Source organism: Pseudophryne corroboree, chromosome 8 (genome assembly GCF_028390025.1).
Source record: "Pseudophryne corroboree isolate aPseCor3 chromosome 8, aPseCor3.hap2, whole genome shotgun sequence".
NCBI classification, from domain to species: domain Eukaryota; kingdom Metazoa; phylum Chordata; class Amphibia; order Anura; family Myobatrachidae; genus Pseudophryne; species Pseudophryne corroboree.
This window is the reverse complement of record NC_086451.1, coordinates 292,712,821-292,731,401: the sequence shown is the minus strand read 5'-3', so window position 1 is coordinate 292,731,401 and position 18,581 is coordinate 292,712,821. Positions and strand designations below refer to the sequence as shown.

General features: G+C 45.3%; 1 protein-coding gene and 1 long non-coding RNA gene across 3 annotated transcripts in view; one reads left to right on the top strand and one right to left on the bottom strand.

The window, feature by feature from the left end:
• LOC134948986 (uncharacterized) overlaps positions 1-18,581 on the bottom strand; it is a 93,660-nt gene that overhangs the window by 17,966 nt on the left and 57,113 nt on the right. The window contains exon 3 of one of the 2 annotated variants that reach the window (XR_010183077.1): positions 8,112-8,338. This is a non-coding gene — a long non-coding RNA (uncharacterized LOC134948986). The remainder of the gene's footprint in view (positions 1-8,111; positions 8,339-18,581) is intronic. The other variant, XR_010183076.1, reaches the window with a different exon arrangement.
• CHRDL1 (chordin like 1) overlaps positions 17,956-18,581 on the top strand; it is a 265,958-nt gene continuing 265,332 nt past the window's right edge. Inside the window, exon 1 of the mRNA XM_063937307.1 lies at positions 17,956-18,117. Within this exon, the coding sequence (XP_063793377.1) occupies positions 18,112-18,117 (6 nt within the window). The 5' untranslated portion in view covers positions 17,956-18,111. The remainder of the gene's footprint in view (positions 18,118-18,581) is intronic.

Sequence of the window (18,581 nt, the reverse complement as noted above, 5' to 3'; positions counted from 1 at the left end):
ATGCAGTATATATATATATATATATATATCTTATCCTGGCACTCAGCAAAAACTTCATATTGGCCTCAGTGCCCTATACAATTCCTAACACGCCAGCTAGTGTGTATACATACAGTATATTGTGAACAATGTCACAAAATTGTGTGACTTTGTTTACAAGATACTTTTTCACTTTAAAAGTACTTGAGTGTTGTCCCTTTTCCCTGTATATGTATAATGATGCAATTCACCCCAGCACACCTAGTGGCCACTTGCATCTTGCCTCCGAGAGGTGGTGGTGGTGGGGGGTTTTGCAGGTTGTGGGGCACTAATCTGAAGCTTTACCCAGGGTGCAGAGAGACTTTACACTCACCCTGCATCCACCGCTGATGCCAGCCAGAGTCACTGGGTCTGTCAGACTCTGCAGCTGCACCAGCACACACAATGGAATCCGGTTGTGATCCCGGCAGTCAAATTACCGAAGCCGGAAACCTGACACTACTCGGAATTCTGACACTGGCATCCTGAATAGAGTCAAAAGCCCGGTACCGGAATCCTGACCACTGGGATCCTGAACGAACACAGCGAGCCACTCTGACAGGTAACCCATGGGAGGAGGGGTGTGGTTTAGATTTGGGCTGCGGCAGGAGCGGTAGGATTAGACTGCGGGTGGGGGGGGGGGTTAGTTTAGGCTGCGGAGAGCAGGGGTTAGGTTTAGGCATCCCCCAGGGAGGGTTAGGGTTAGGCTGTGGGGGGGAGGGTTAGGTTCAGGCTGCTGGAAGGGATGGTTAGGGGGCCATTGGGGGAAGGTAAGTATACTTACCTTCCCCTGTCGGTCTTCTGAACTTCAGGATGCTGCGGTCGGTAGTCTGACCGCTAGCATTCTGAACGAACGACAGCCAGCCACACTGACAGGTTACCCGCAGGGTGTGTGTGTGTGTGTGTGTGTGTGGTTAAATTTGGGCTGCGGCGGGAGGGGTAGGGTTAGGCTGTAGGTGGGGGGTGGGGTTTAGTTTAGGCAGTGCGGAGCAGGGGTTAGGGTCAAGCACCCCCCTGGGAGGGTTAGAGTTAGGCTGCTGGAAGGGCGGGTTAGGGGGCTATTGGGGGAAGGTGAGTATACTTCAATTCCCCTGTCGGGATTCTGAACATGAGGATGCAGCGGTTGGTATTCTGACCGCTGGTATTCTTAACGCTGGCATTACAAACCCTAACCCCACACAATGACCACTGGGTCTAGCACAAACCATACGCGTCCACTGGCACCAGTTCACCACGCCTGCCGCTGCTGCCCATGAGTGACTGTGTGTGGGCAGGGTAGGGATGACCATCGACCGTCGATGATTAAAAATCATCGGTTGTTTATGGTCAATTTTAAAGACTTTTGCCATCGATGGTGGAGAACCAGATGTTTTCCCACCATCGATGGTATAGAACCACCCAATGGTTCTTCCTACCCCTAACAGAGTGCAGACACAGAGCATAACTCCGCCCCTGGCTACCATGAAGCCCCACCCCGGCTTCTGATTGGCCCTAGGGACAGTCAGTGAAGGTACAGGTAAGGCCATCAAGTTGTGTAACCATCAATGGTCATCTATTGCATTGTATGTGGCCATTGATGGACATATGCCATTTCTCCATCGAAGGTGGCTATCAAAGTTAGGCACGCCGATGGCTATCCCTAGGGCAGGGACGGCGTGTGACATAATGTGCTAATGATCACTGGGTGTGTGTCATAGGAAGGGGGGCAGGCAGTGGTGGCGGGCACTGATTCAGCACTGAAGCATCGTAAACAATAAATTGCTTAAAGGGCCAATGAGACTTAAAATGGCACCCAAAAATCAGCATGCCCACTGTAGATGGCTCTCTTGAGCGACCGCTCAGATCAAACAGGCCAAGAGCCGGCCATGCACTGCACCCTCCAGAGTCCCACGACGGCTACCAATACCGCAACATTTTCCGGGTGATTTGTGCATACACAGTAGAAGTGTACCTGGAAACAAGGCATGGGCGCCAAGTTTCCCAAACTCTGCGCATGTGCAGTAGACTCTGGCATGAAGTCAGCTGCCCCAGTCTACAACGCTGCTGCCGGAAAGGAGGGGGCCTGCATGGAGCATGCATATGGGTACTCTACTCTCTTAAACCGCCCCTGCCCCAGATTAATTTATGGAGATTCTAAGTACTGCTAATAGTCCTTCCTCTACAGAGCTCAGTAATCCAGTGGGACAGTAAGAAATTAGAAGCTATTTCAGTTGCCCTAGATCCTGGTCATGTAGGGCTTGAATGTCAGTAAACCAATCTTAAATAGATGCGCCATTTTACTGTAAGGCAGCCAGTGAAGGGATTAGAGAATGGGTGTTAATGTGGCTGGAACGGGGATGGTTGGTTAACAGACTGGCAGCTGCATTTTGTACCAGCTGCAAGCGGTGCAATTCTTTTGCTGGGAGACAAATGTAAAGGGCATTGCAGAAGTCTAGGTGAGACGATACAAATACATGTATGACTTTAAGCAGTTCTCCTGAGCAGCGCCGTAACTACGTGTGTGCCAAGGGGGCTTGGCACACAGCGCAGTTGCCCTGAGGGCGCAACGGCCAGCGGCATGTAATGAGTCAAATTGACTCATTACATGCCGCCTCTGTGTGCGCCGTGCGCGGCTGGAGGGAGAGGAGACCAGCGCCGGGTTCAAGGAGGAGGAGGGAGGGGGAGCAGGGAGCCGCAGCAGCGCTATTTGATTGGTAGTAAGCGCCGCTGCAGCATCCCCCTCTCCTTCTGTATTGGCTGCCCGGCGTTGCTATGGATGCTGGGATGCGGTTCCTTCATCCCAGCATCCATAGCAGCGCCGGGCAGCCAATACAGAAGGAGAGGGGGATGCTGCAGCGGCGCTTACTACCAATCAAATAGCGCTGCTGCGGCTCCCTGCTCCCCCTCCATCCTCCTCCTTCTCATCTCACTGCCTGCACCGAGAGGGAGATCGATGCCAGCACGAGGAGCCTGTCAGCGGGGAGAAGGTAAGTATATCCCTCTCTCTCTTTCTTTCTCTCTTTCTCTCTCTCTCTCTCTCTCTCAGGGGGACACCGTCTGCCGCAATGTGTAAAAAGGGGTCCTGGCTGCCGCAATGTATAAAAAGGGGTCTGGCTGCCGCAATGTGTAAAAAGGGGGCCTGGCTGCTGCAATGTGTAAAGAGGGGGCCTGGCTGCCGCAATGTGTAAAAAGGGGTCCTGGCTGCTGCAATGTGTAAAAAGGGGTCCTGGCTGCCGCAATGTGTAAAAAGGGGGACTGGCTGCCGTAATGTGTAAAAAGGGGGACTGGCTGCCGTAATGTGTAAAATGGGGTCCTGGCTGCCGCAATGTGTAAAAAGGGGGCCTGGCTGCCGCAATGTGTAAAGAGGGGGCCTGGCTGCCGCAATGTGTAAAAAGGGGTCCTGGCTGCCGCAATGTGTAAAAAGGGGTCCTGGCTGCCGCAATGTGTAAAAAGGGGGCCTGGCTGCCGCAATGTGTAAAATGGGGTCCTGGCTGCCGCAATGTGTAAAAAGGGGGCCTGGCTGCCGCAATGTGTAAAGAGGGGGCCTGGCTGCTGCAATGTGTAAAAAGGGGTCCTGGCTGCTGCAATGTGTAAAAAGGGGGACTGGCTGCCGTAATGTGTAAAAAGGGGGATGCTGTCTGCTGTAATGTATAAAAGGGGCTCTACCTGGTGTAGTGGCGCTACTGTGCAGCGTAATTTGAATAATGTAGACTACTGTGCACCGTAGTATGAATTGCTATTATTTTGTGGCCACGCCCCTTCCCCGTGAAGCCACGCCCCTATAAATTTTTCACACGCCTACGGCGCACACTGCCCCTATCTTACATGGGGGGGGGGGGCGCCACTGTCGTTTCTTGCACACAGCGCTAAAATGCCTAGTTACGGCACTGCTCCTGGGGGGATTGTGGCTAATACCTGATGTTTAAGTGTTAGGCCAACATCCAGGAGAACACTAAGATTCTGCATGTGTTCAGTGTTTTGTCAATCTGAACCCCCAAGCGTAAATCCAGTTGGTATGCTGCAGTCCTGTCCTTTGATAGTGAGCTCCTACCATAAGGACCAGTAGCAGATCTTGACACGAGCAAGCAGGACTTTTGCCCGGGGCGCCGCCATCCGGAGGGCGCCGCACCATGGCAAGATCCGCTGCTGCTGTGCCCTGTTCCCCCCCGCTGCCGCTGCCCCCCGCCGTGAAGGGAACTAGACGCGAGAGGACCTTTACTGTGCGGTGCGCGATGACATCATCGCGCACCGCACATCATTTCAGCGGCGCTACTACTGTACAGGGGGCTTAACTGACCATGCCCCCTGTATGAAGCCACACCCCTATTGCCCGCCCAAGGTGCTGAAAATCCTGGAACCGGCCCTGATAAGGACCTCTGTTGTATCAAGGTACACTTGCTGCAAACTATTGTTCCTCCACTCCTGGATCTCAGCTAGACAGCCATTTAGTGTTTTATTGGGTTACCAGTACCTGGAGCAAAGGACAGGTACAGCTGTGTATCATCTGCATAGCAGTAATAGACCAGGTCATGAAGTCTGATTATTTCACCCGGTGGTAGCATGTATACTGCAAAAAGCATGGGAGATAGTATAGAACCCTCTGGGACCAGGGCCGTCTTAACAGCAGTGTAGGCCCCTGGGCACAGCAATGCACTGGGCCCCCTATCCATCCTCCAGCGGTAGGGCTGGGGGGTGCTATCAGTGGCAGCTTTGATGTCCCGCGGGCGGTAGGGGGTGTTCTATCTTCCGCTCAGCATGTAGGACCTGGAGCAGTAATTTCTGATAATTACTCCTTTACTGCACAGATGGGGCTAGACTGTAGAAGGAGGCATTGGGCTGAATGAAGAAGCCCTGATACATGACTTCCAGGGTGTTAGGGGGTGTTTAATACGTTGGGGAGGGGTGGATAGTGGAGTGGGCTTAATATTTATAATTTTCCGGTGGGAGGGCAGCTTGCTTGACTGCAGATATCTCATGTTCCTGAAAATATATTTCTTAGCTTTGAATGGGATAAAAACACTAGAGAGTCTCACCTTTCAGAAGGTACCGGGGACTTGGGGATCAGAGTTCAGGAGCCAGAGCAATCCACCAAAGAAAATCTAAAACTGCATATTAGGCGTGTGGAGCTGGAGCAGGGACCAGCTGCTGGAAGGCTGATATCTCTGGTTCTGGGCATAGTACAGACAAGCTGCCAGTGTCCACCAAAAGTGGAGAGTCCCAGCTTTTGGTTATCCACTCAGAGAAACTCTAAGTCAGAAAGAACCGGAGATATCTTTCTGGGAATAGCAATTAACAGGCTTGGATGGGGACCCCTGCTTTCAAGTCGGATATCTCCAGTTCCCCACGGCCGATTTTCAAAAACCTGGTACCCCTTGAAAGAGGGGACCCTCAGCTATCAGCCTAGGGCCCTTACACTCCTGGGGCCCTTGGGCAAGAGCCCATTGAGCCCATACGAAAAGACGGCCCTGTCTGGGACACCACATGGCAGTGACACTGGTGACAATGTGTATAATCCAAAAGAAACTCCCTGTGATGATTTAATCCAGCTAAGGACTGTGGCATCCAATAGTCTGGGATACCAAATCACCTGAGACTCTCACACAGTGGCAGATTAAGGGGGAAACCCTCAAATCGATTAGCATGACATACACTACACAGAGGCGGATTGGCCATAGGGTATACAGGGAAGATTCCCGGTGGGCCGACGCACCCGTGGGGCCTGTTTTGTTTGAGGACATGTGGTCCTTTTTATAGACATAATGAATAAGATGCAAAATAATTTGCATATATGAAAATTACTTTGCCACTTAGCCTGTGATTGCAGATGATCTAGTGTATGCTCTGTCTGCCTGCTTGGCTGACATATAAGATTGAATGAATAGTGATTGGGATACGGTTGGTGTAATAAGCAAGAAAATATATCTTTCTAAAGAATGATATAGTTTCCTAAATTCTGAAGGTGTTTCATATAATGTGCTGGACATGCCCACTATCTGGAAAGTCTTGCGGGGAGGGTACTGCTGCCATGGCCCATGGCTAGACCTTACACCTCTGGTGCTGCCCATGTGGAGCCACTAGTACAAATTTTTCCAGGGCTGCGTTTTGTTCCCAATCCGCCCCTGACTCTACATATCTCCTAACCATTAATTCGGTAATAGTGATCAGTAGGAATCCATGGACAGTGGCGTTTAAATCCCTAGTAGGGTATTAGGAAAGAAGTAAAAATAGAGGAAACATCTGAAGCTCGGCTCGTCATCAGAACTAGTCATCCGGCTCCAGTAAGATGGCATCCAGCATCACGCCCCTGTTTTGTAAAATGATCCTGATCGCTGCCCCTGCTCCACCCCTTAAATGCTCCCGCATGCCAATCATTATGCGGCTAACGTGGTACTGCGGGCGATCACGCAGGTCCCATTTTGCACATGCGCAGTTCTTCAAACACTGGATTTGTACTTATGTCATTGGGTTTACATACAACTCTAAATCAATCCCTGTGTCAGGGGTTTTAAAGTGTTCTTTACTATACTAATTGACCAATACTACTATTCAAATTAAGCTTCCATCCACACACAAAGCTATATTGGCATTTCTCAGACAACAAATTGGCAAATAAAGATTTGACCAGATGACGGCGTGTTATACATATAAAGGAACTATTGTAATGGCTTATTTCTTCCTCACAATGCTGGCACAGAGGCAGGGGATGGCTTTCCTATGCACTATAAGGACTTTGAAACATGAGAACTTTTCAGGCGTCTGCAGTGCTTCATGCCAAGGTGTGTTCAAGCATCAATGTGAAAGCACCCAGGATTAGGGTTCATTTAGCTAACTGATCTCTTTGTATGCAGGGACCCTGTCTGTGAACGCTAGGCCATGAGGCAGTGCTGTATGTAACCTGAGCATACAGTGATGGAGGGATCACCTCTAAGGGATTAGTGAACCATATTCTTGTTTGAACCTCAGTGCAATACAAGAGGGATGCCTGAAAAGTGCCATTTGTACAAGACCTAAGAATGCTGCTGAGTCCATAACCTGCCTCTTATCTACATACAGTATGGGTGTAATTGGTAACAGCAGAAAGGTTATAGAGATAACATAGCAGAAAGGTAATAGAGATAACATAAAACAGAAGTGATCATTTCCAGAACAAATTAAAAAACCAAAACAATCATTTATAGCAATGTCCCAACCACCAGCATAGCAAATCACTCAGCTACTTTGGTTGTTAATTGGTCATAGCATTCAGGCCCCTTGGTCTCTCCTGTATGAAATGGAGCTGTAATGGGTATATGATTTGTAAGCAGAGTGACTCATATGGGAGCACATCCATGCATACAGCATGTTAGAGTTCAGTAGGGATGTCCATAGACCATCGATGATTCAAAATCATCGATGGTCTATGACCAATGGTAACTACTTTTACCACTGATGGGGGAGAACCAGATGCTTTCCCACCATCAATGTTAAAGCGCTATCAAATATTTGAATTTTTTTTTTCCAGGGTATCATGGACACGGAGCATAGCTCCACCCCTGACACCCACTAAGCCACACCCCTGGGCCCTGATTGAACTGCGGCTAGCTCAATACTAAAGTAATGGTGACCATCAATGGTTCCCTTACTGATGGTTTCCCACCATCGAGGTTATCCACCGATGGTACCATCGATGGTAACTATCGATGGATAACGCACTGATGGCCATTCCTACGGTACAGTGGCTCTTTGATTTGTATGGTCATGTGACATGTCTATGCTTCCCTATATTACAGAACAGATTGCAGTACTCATCCTGTGCCACAGTCCAAAGATTTGGTGGGAGTAAGAGAAAATAACAACCCTAAGCAGAACAGCAGTGACAGAAGCCTCCCAACTGCCTAACCCCCCCCCCCCCCCCCCCCTCCACCCCACCCCACCGTGGGACACTGTGGCCCACGGGTGGGACAACGGGACAGTCCCCAAAAAACGGGACTGTCCCGCAAAAGTTGGGACAGTTGGGAGGTATGCATACTCAATCAGTAGGCACACACTTGGAATCTCTTGTGGTATAGCTTATTTATAATGAAACTGTATAGATCATAATACAAACTAACATGCGGAACAAGGCAGGTACATACCCTCCAACTGTACCTTTTTTCTGTGGTCTGTACCGATTTTTGACTCTCCATTTTTCCATTGAAAGTATAGGAAAGGGGGCGTGGCCATGCCCCCTTTACCTGTAGCCACGCCCCTTTCCTAATTTGTAACAATTTTTTTTTGTAAAATGATGGGGGGCATGCAGGTATATGTGAACAACCATTACTGTATGCTTCCTCTCTCTCCTTGTATTTCTTCTTAAAGATTCCTATAACGAACAAGTAAACAGAGATATCAGACTGTCAGCACATAAACAGCTCCACCTGCTGCCCCTCCAGTGTAATTACTCAACACTGATAAACTTTCAGTCTATTGTAACAACTCAACAATTTAATACCTACTAATTAAAAATTGCTATATATGTACAGACTTGCATTAATGAGGATACAATTGCATTTCTTGTTGAGATAGAGTTGGGCTTGGATGCTGATTAAGAGCCTTCAGTGGTGTATCTAGGGGTCCAAGCTCCCCTGGCAAAGTAAGGGACTTGCAACCCCTCTCCCATATTTGAAATAGGGAAGGTGTGCAGGCCTAAAAAGGGCATGGTCTTGTTGGGAAAGACGCATGACCACACAATAGTACCCCCAATTCAAATTATGCCACACAGTAGTGCCCCTCACATCACAAAATAGTGTCTCTTCTTCACATTACATTACACAGTAGTCCCTTTATTCACATTACACCACAGAGTACTCTCCCTTATTTACATTACGACACACAGTAGTGCCCTTTATACATGTTATGCCACACACTAGAGCACTTTATTAACATTACACTACACAGTAGTACACATTATACACTTTGGGGGTAAATCCAAGTTGATCGCAGCAGGAATTTTTTTTAGCAGTTGGGCAAAACCATGTGCACTGCATGGGAGGCAGATATAACATGTGCAGAGAGAGTTAGATTTGGGTGGGTTATTTTGTTTCCGTGCAGGGTAAATACTGGCTGCTTTATTTTTACACTGCAATTTAGATTGCAGATTGAACACACCAAATCTAACTCTCTCTGCACATGTTATATCTGCCTCCCCTGCAGTGCACATGGTTTTGCCCAACTGCTAAAAATTTTCCTGCTGCGATCAACTTGGAATTACCCCCTTTGTACCCACAGTATTAGTGAAACTTACACATTATGCTCACACACAGTAGTAGTGCCCCTTACACATTATGCCCACAGAATAAGTGCCCCTTACACATTATGCCCACAGTAGCAGTGCCCCTTACACATTATCCCCACACAGTTGTAGTGCTCCTTACACATTATACCCACACAGTTGTAGTACCCCTTACACATTATGTCCACAGTAGCAGTGAACCTTACACATTATTCCCACTGCATCAGTGCCCCTTACACATTATGCCTACAGTAGCAGTGCCCCTTACACATTATGCCTACAATAGTAGTGCCCACAGTAGTAGTGTTCCTTATACATTATGCCCACACAGTTGTAGTACCCCTTACACATTATACCCACAGCAGTGACGTGCAGTGGGGTGAGGCAAGTGAGGCAGAGCCTTTCCTGTCATACTTACGTTTCTACTAGAGTTTTGACTGTATAAAGTATATGAAAAATACAAAGAATATGTTTGAAATATCTTCTTTGCATTATTCTAATAATTTTTATAGCCAAAACTCTGGAGTAAAAAGTCCATGGCTGGTGAGGCAGTGCCTCACCTGGCTAACTTTTCCGGTACATCTCTGATCAAAACTCACCAAATTTCCAGGAGTTTATACTGCTGCATCTGTTTATAATGCCCAGATGTACGCTTTGGCTCATATATTGCATGTAAATCTGGCTCTGGTGCTAGCCAGTGGCTCCTGAGCTATTTAGCTAACCGCACATCCCTGACCCACAGTGTGTAGTACCCCTTACACATTATGCCCACAGTAGTAATGCCCCTTACACATTATGCCCACAGTAACGGTGCCCCTTACACATGCCTACTGCATCAGTGCCTCTTACACATTATGACTACAGTAGTAGTGCCCCTTACACATTATGCCCACACAGTTGTAGTACCCCTTACACATTATGCCCACACAATTGTAGGGCCCCTTACACATTATGCACACAGTAGTAGTGCCCCTTACACATTTATGCTCACATAGTTGTAGTGCCCCTTACACATTATAAAGAAATAAGTGAATCGGAGAATGGCGCCCTTCTATCTCCACATAAACATAAGTGTGATCTCTATAGGTATAAGAGAATGAATCAGCAATATACGTTCCTGTGTGTAGCTTGTATCATCAGCATGTAATAGATCGATCTCTCCTTCTATCCACACAGCATTCTTTCTTTCATTTAGTTTCCTCTCCAAATACCCATAGAATAGAGGGAAATGGACAAACAATAGTATAATACTGTTTTAATACTTTAAAAAACATCAAAGTTCCAATCCAAGTATAAAATTGACACACAAGTGATGAGGAGAATCCCAGAAAATAGAGGTAATGTAATTACCGGATAGTAGGAGAACCGATAAAAGTTCTCAAACTCGCATAGGTGTAATAGCAATCTCAGGCAGCCACCCGGGTTAACAGCTCCCTGGAACCGGTAATCACTCTCGCCCACAGTCGTCTGGATAGTCCCTCTCACAGCACCAACGCGTTTCAGGTCTGTTCCAGACCCTTTTTCAAGGTAAGTGTGTCAGCATCTGTTCACCCTGTCTATTTATCTGAACATCCCCCAATCAGAGAAGATATACAAATTCCTAATAAATATCACCTGTTATAAAAATGGCAGCTTCCATACAGTTTATACCCGTAACCATGGTAACCATCTCCATCCCCCTATCGTATGGTGCCACATGTTTGGTCACATGACATTAAATCATGTGGCTTCCATCATTATACTCCTACCATCAGTATTGTGGTGTGGGCACTTCCGCCCTTAATTGCCGTCACTTCCGCCCTCAAAGAAAAAAAGGATAAATCTATAGTCTTGACTATTGCCTGTGAATGGATCTTAGCGGTTTCTGGGGAGACTTATCTATACAACAACATTTCCCCCTGTAGCGGCCAGTCGTCTCCACTGTCAAATTAAAACTGTCCCGTTATTGGCACTTCCGCCCTTACTCGCCGGCGGTCCGTGTGTCACATCCGGTCCAATCATCAGACTGTGTAGTTCATTTGCAGCGGAGGACTGGCACTTCCGCCCTTTCCAGCGTATGTTTTGTGGATCATCCATAATCTTCTCCTGGCCTTGTAGTGACGGCGGAGTTTGTATTTCCGCCCTCACTCGATCCAAATATGTATTCCATATCCGCCCTAAGTTGATAATCGTAGCGTCATGATATCTTGGCAGAATGAAATCATAGCAATATCCATGTCTATTTGGGCAGTCCTTTATCACCCACATGATGTTTCATATATTTATCTTAAGTCCCCCTTTTGATAATAGCGTATCATAATTTCTTCTTGATAAATATATCTAAAATTAAAAAATAAAATGCCTTTAAAAATGTGATGATAAATTCCACATACTCCCAATTTAATGGGGATCAAAATATATATATGGGACACTACATCATATATAAAACACAATAAATAAAAAATCCTAAACTGATAAAATAGGACATACAAGTGTATTTTAAAAATATGTATGTGTAATTAACATCAATATGACAGTGTAAAAATCCCTACAGGAACCACTTCAACTCGAAGTCCGAGTTTAATCCGTGGGGTATTAATGTATTATACTTATAGATTAATTCCATCTCGGTTTTAGCCAGGCACTTTGCAAGATCTTTGTGTCTGCGGCCGCTTTCCACCCTCTTGATCCCTACAAATCTAACGATTTGTTTGGGGTCACAGTTGTGATACTTTTTAAAGTGGCTGGATAATGCATGGGTGTCTAGTCCCCTTCTAATGTTCCTAAGGTGTTCTCCTACCCGTATCTTAACCTGTCTCGAGGTTCGCCCGATATAGAACAGGTGGCAGGAACACTCAATGGCGTAGACTACATTTTTCACATTGCATGTGATGAAATCTCGTATTTCGTGGATGGCCCCATTAATCTCTAGATTTTCTAATTTTTTCCCACTATCCGTGGTGATTTCTCTGCATCCTACACAGGACCCACATCTGTGAAACCCTTTAGTGCTTCTGATGCCTTCTTTTTTAATTGGGGGCAAATCACTTCTCACCAATGTATTCCTCAAGTTCGGGGCTTTTTTATAGATGAACAGCGGTTGTTCTGGTAGTACGCCTTTCAGAATGGGGTCTTTCTTAAGTACCCCCCAGTGTTTTCTAAAGGATTTCTCTATCATTTTATGTTGGACGCTATATTGTGTAATGAAAGCGTATTCAAACTTATTGGATGCTTCTGTTTTATTCTTATCTTCCAATAAAGTTTCACGTTCCAAATGAGTGACACTCTCCTTAACCTTTTTCAACGGGGCTGCTTCATACCCACTACTTTTGAACCTATCTTCCAGTTGTTCTAATTGTTCCCTACAGACATCTTCTTCCGAACAGTTCCGTCTAATTCGTTTGAATTGGCTATTGGGGATAGAATTAAGCCAATTTCCGTGATGACAGCTGTTTTTGTCAATGTAAGTCTGTGAGTCAGTGGGTTTTGTGAATGTCTTAGTGCACAGGATACCATCCTCTATATATTAAGAAGATGTCTGTAGGGAACAATTAGAACAACTGGAAGATAGGTTCAAAAGTAGTGGGTATGAAGCAGCCCCGTTGAAAAAGGTTAAGGAGAGTGTCACTCATTTGGAACGTGAAACTTTATTGGAAGATAAGAATAAAACAGAAGCATCCAATAAGTTTGAATACGCTTTCATTACACAATATAGCGTCCAACATAAAATGATAGAGAAATCCTTTAGAAAACACTGGGGGGTACTTAAGAAAGACCCCATTCTGAAAGGCGTACTACCAGAACAACCGCTGTTCATCTATAAAAAAGCCCCGAACTTGAGGAATACATTGGTGAGAAGTGATTTGCCCCCAATTAAAAAAGAAGGCATCAGAAGCACTAAAGGGTTTCACAGATGTGGGTCCTGTGTAGGATGCAGAGAAATCACCACGGATAGTGGGAAAAAATTAGAAAATCTAGAGATTAATGGGGCCATCCACGAAATACGAGATTTCATCACATGCAATGTGAAAAATGTAGTCTACGCCATTGAGTGTTCCTGCCACCTGTTCTATATCGGGCGAACCTCGAGACAGGTTAAGATACGGGTAGGAGAACACCTTAGGAACATTAGAAGGGGACTAGACACCCATGCATTATCCAGCCACTTTAAAAAGTATCACAACTGTGACCCCAAACAAATCGTTAGATTTGTAGGGATCAAGAGGGTGGAAAGCGGCCGCAGACACAAAGATCTTGCAAAGTGCCTGGCTAAAACCGAGATGGAATTAATCTATAAGTATAATACATTAATACCCCACGGATTAAACTCGGACTTCGAGTTGAAGTGGTTCCTGTAGGGATTTTTACACTGTCATATTGATGTTAATTACACATACATATTTTTAAAATACACTTGTATGTCCTATTTTATCAGTTTAGGATTTTTTATTTATTGTGTTTTATATATGATGTAGTGTCCCATATATATATTTTGATCCCCATTAAATTGGGAGTATGTGGAATTTATCATCACATTTTTAAAAGCATTTTATTTTTTAATTTTAGATATATTTATCAAGAAGAAATTATGATACGCTATTATCAAAAGGGGGACTTAAGATAAATATATGAAACATCATGTGGGTGATAAAGGACTGCCCAAATAGACATGGATATTGCTATGATTTCATTCTGCCAAGATATCATGACGCTACGATTATCAACTTAGGGCGGATATGGAATACATATTTGGATCGAGTGAGGGCGGAAATACAAACTCCGCCGTCACTACAAGGCCAGGAGAAGATTATGGATGATCCACAAAACATACGCTGGAAAGGGCGGAAGTGCCAGTCCTCCGCTGCAAATGAACTACACAGTCTGATGATTGGACCGGATGTGACACACGGACCGCCGGCGAGTAAGGGCGGAAGTGCCAATAACGGGACAGTTTTAATTTGACAGTGGAGACGACTGGCCGCTACAGGGGGAAATGTTGTTGTATAGATAAGTCTCCCCAGAAACCGCTAAGATCCATTCACAGGCAATAGTCAAGACTATAGATTTATCCTTTTTTTCTTTGAGGGCGGAAGTGACGGCAATTAAGGGCGGAAGTGCCCACACCACAATACTGATGGTAGGAGTATAATGATGGAAGCCACATGATTTAATGTCATGTGACCAAACATGTGGCACCATACGATAGGGGGATGGAGATGGTTACCATGGTTACGGGTATAAACTGTATGGAAGCTGCCATTTTTATAACAGGTGATATTTATTAGGAATTTGTATATCTTCTCTGATTGGGGGATGTTCAGATAAATAGACAGGGTGAACAGATGCTGACACACTTACCTTGAAAAAGGGTCTGGAACAGACCTGAAACGCGTTGGTGCTGTGAGAGGGACTATCCAGACGACTGTGGGCGAGAGTGATTACCGGTTCCAGGGAGCTGTTAACCCGGGTGGCTGCCTGAGATTGCTATTACACCTATGCGAGTTTGAGAACTTTTATCGGTTCTCCTACTATCCGGTAATTACATTACCTCTATTTTCTGGGATTCTCCTCATCACTTGTGTGTCAATTTTATACTTGGATTGGAACTTTGATGTTTTTTAAAGTATTAAAACAGTATTATACTATTGTTTGTCCATTTCCCTCTATTCTATGGGTATTTGGAGAGGAAACTAAATGAAAGAAAGAATGCTGTGTGGATAGAAGGAGAGATCGATCTATTACATGCTGATGATACAAGCTACACACAGGAACGTATATTGCTGATTCATTCTCTTATACCTATAGAGATCACACTTATGTTTATGTGGAGATAGAAGGGCGCCATTCTCCGATTCACTTATTTCTTTATCTCTGTACTTATTTTGGGGGTGGAGGGAACACCCCTATTGTGTTTTGGATTTAGGCTGCTCCTTATTATTTTGCGCACTTACCTGGGAGCCAGACCTTTTGTACCCCTTACACATTATGCCTACAGTAGTAGTGCTCCTTATAAATTATGGCCACAATACCAGTGCCCCTTACACATTACAACATAAAGATAAATCCTAGCCCATCTGGGAACTAACTAGTAACTGCACAAACATAATCTCTCTATGGACCTAATGCCCCACCACAAACAAAAGCATATGCACAGTACTCAAGCTCAGTAAATCACACTGTCTCATAACGAGCCAGCTGCCTGTTCCCCCTAGTAGTGAGACCCTGAGTCAAAACCTTGAGACACCTTTGTTAGCCTCTTACAGGTGCAATTACTAATTAGCATGTTCTCAGTTTGAAGACCTGAAGAACCGAAAATGGGCCTAATGGATGGAGCCCGCCCTCTAACTCCAACTACAACCCCAAAAACCCTTACCTGGCTTTTACTAAAGCCAACAAACATCTATCCAACCTGTTTTGCAATCACAGACATTTTTCCTGAGGTTTTTAATCATATTGGTCAGAAACCTGAGACAACTATATATCCCGTATTCAACCTTACCAGTGTTTTCATCACAATATTTTACATTATACTTCACAGGACCAGGAACAGATTTAGGGGTGACGGCACCCCTAGGCACAAGAGTAATGGCTGCCTCCCGCTTGTCTAATTGTATTATTTTTATTGATTGGTTATAAGCCCTCATTTGCTGAAAAAGCCAATAACTATGACATTTTTTTATTTTTAATTATGTATACATATTTACTTATACCCCTTTTCTACTAGCTCAAAAATCCCGGGTTTTGCACGGGGGCTCCCTCAGAAAAAACCCGGGTCAAGTGGCCCAGAAATCCTACCTGGGTTGGACCCGGGAATGACCCGGGTAAGGGTGTAGTGTAAACTGGTTACCCAGGTCATCCGACCCGGGACACGTTTACAGAACCCATACCTCCCTGACCGCAGGGACCCGCGGGTGGTTGGGAGGTTGGGGGGGACAGCACATGCTGTCAGCGTTGCTGTCTGTCCTGCTATGCAGACAGCAGTGCTGGCCGGGACAGTGTGTGCGGAGGCTGTGGGCAGCCCAGCAGCTTCCAGAGTACTCCCAGCGTGATGGTGGACAGCATCAAATTGGGGGCGTGCGCAAACGGGGCCGAGGCCATGCCCCGAGGGTCCCAAACTGCCGGTTTTCCCGATGCTTGGAGATGACTTCATCTCCAAGCGTCTGCCAGAAGACATTGCACCCAGGTTGGCGTAGTTGTAAAAGGGGTCATGTCTCGGGTCTGACCTGGCTTGGAACCGTGTTCCAAACCCCGGGTCAGACCCGCGACTTCTAGTGGAAAAGGGGTATAAGTAGGGACAGTATGTGCGTATCCTTCCCATTTACACTTCATTCACGATAGCATATGGTACAGTACAGTAGAAATATTTTCCAATTACTAGTATTTTTTGGGCTGACATTACCAACACAAGCATTCAAGTGCCGCCCCTAAACAAGTGTCACCCCTAGGCAAGTGCATTCCTGTTATTAATTTTGTACATTATCATGCGTGCGCTAGCAGTGTTTACTATATATATATATATATATATATATTTATTAAGGGGCCAAGACCATGCACTCTATAACGGTAAGCCAAATGTCTGTGGTGGATGATCACATCCCCTCTGGACACTGGACACACTCCTAAGCATCAGCCCCTACCACTGCATCGGCCCCTAACATTGCGAGCAGTGTCATCTCACAGAGGGCCAGATGTACTAAGCCTTGAAAAGTGATAAATATCACGGTGATAAAGTACCAGCCAATCGGCTCGTAACTGTCATTTTTCAAACACAGCCTGTGACATGGTAGTTAGGAGCTGATTGGCTGGCAGTTTATCACTGTAAAATTTATCACTTTTCAGGCTTAGTACATCTCCCCCAGAGTGTAGCCCTCTCGAGGCGGCACTGTCACTGCCTCATGGCCGCTGCATCTGAACGGCACCCTGTAGCCAGTATTGCATCTGCAGTTCTGCCTGGAGTGTACTTTGGACATACTCTGCAGTCTGTACAACCATACGGAGCATACTCAGGGTGCTCCTGGCAGTGCTGCACTTCCCACTGCTGGTAAGAAAGCAAAGCCCAATGCATCTCAGGACAACTTAGGCTTCAGCTAAATCAGTGAAACATTTTTTACTCACCGCACCCTAGAGTACCAGAAATTTTTTCATGCTACCCCCAGGCCAAAAGTAATTTAGAAAAAAATATTAAATTACGTAAATCGTGTTTATATGTCATTCTTAGGTTCGGTTATGTTGTGAGGGACAAGATTTGCTTCTGTTTGTCCACATTTTTTATGATTGACAGCCACCAGCACTGGTACTATTACATTGACCATAAATAATTTGAAATGGTCCTGGACCATCAGTCCAAGGCACCCGTGCAAGTACCCCGAGGCACCTCGGCACACAGTCTGAGAACCACTCCGCTAAATAAATAAAAAATAGAAAATTGTACAGTTGAATGTTTTTCTGCTAAACTGTTCTACAATCTATCAGCTATTCTATTGTGTAGGTTACACTATATCTACTTCTCAACACTACAGTAGACGATTTTGCATTACATGTTACAGAACTGTTATGTTGAAGAAAATCATCATCTAAAATTAAATACGGTGGAAATAAAACAGCCTGTCTAAATAATCTCAGTGAGAGAAAGAGAGAGAGAGAGAGAGACGGGAGGAGAAGGGGGAGGCAGGTACCCCTGTTCTGGCAATCAATCAGTCAGTCAGTCAGATACAAGCTCTGCCCTCTCTCTACGCATTCTGCTTGCATCTAACTTCCCCAGGGACAGCAAAGGAGCTCCATTCTGAAGCACAGGACTGTACAGTGCCACAGAGACTGGGAAAGGACACTGGGTTCTTAATTACAAGTCTACTGGGACAGACTTGTTCCAAACACTGAGACTATCAATGAAGGTAAGTTTTATGTGAGATATATATATATATATATATATATACACTAAAATGAACGGTTTAAACATAATGTGCAGTATATAACAACAATAACATCACTATCTTAATCTACTTAAATAATTTAGACCATTGAACAGAAATGGGTAGGTTGCTAGGATTTACTAAGGTGATTCTAAATGTCAGTTCTTTAAAGCAAGCTTGCTCTGGGAAACTTCTTGCAGCTGGAACACATGGCTGTTATAAAAATGATCGGCAATCCATTGTAGTCTTTTATAGTGACATGTTTGGAGTCTTTTATGTCAAGTTTTCTCAAATAAAATACAATACTCTCCAGCTTCTTCGGTTACCTTACTATATGTTTCTATAGCTTGGAGGCAAATTGTACTCCTCTGGATACAACAAATTTTTCCCTTACACAGTTTGTATAGATTACGTTAACAAGCTTATGCAATCTCTGCATTGTTTGA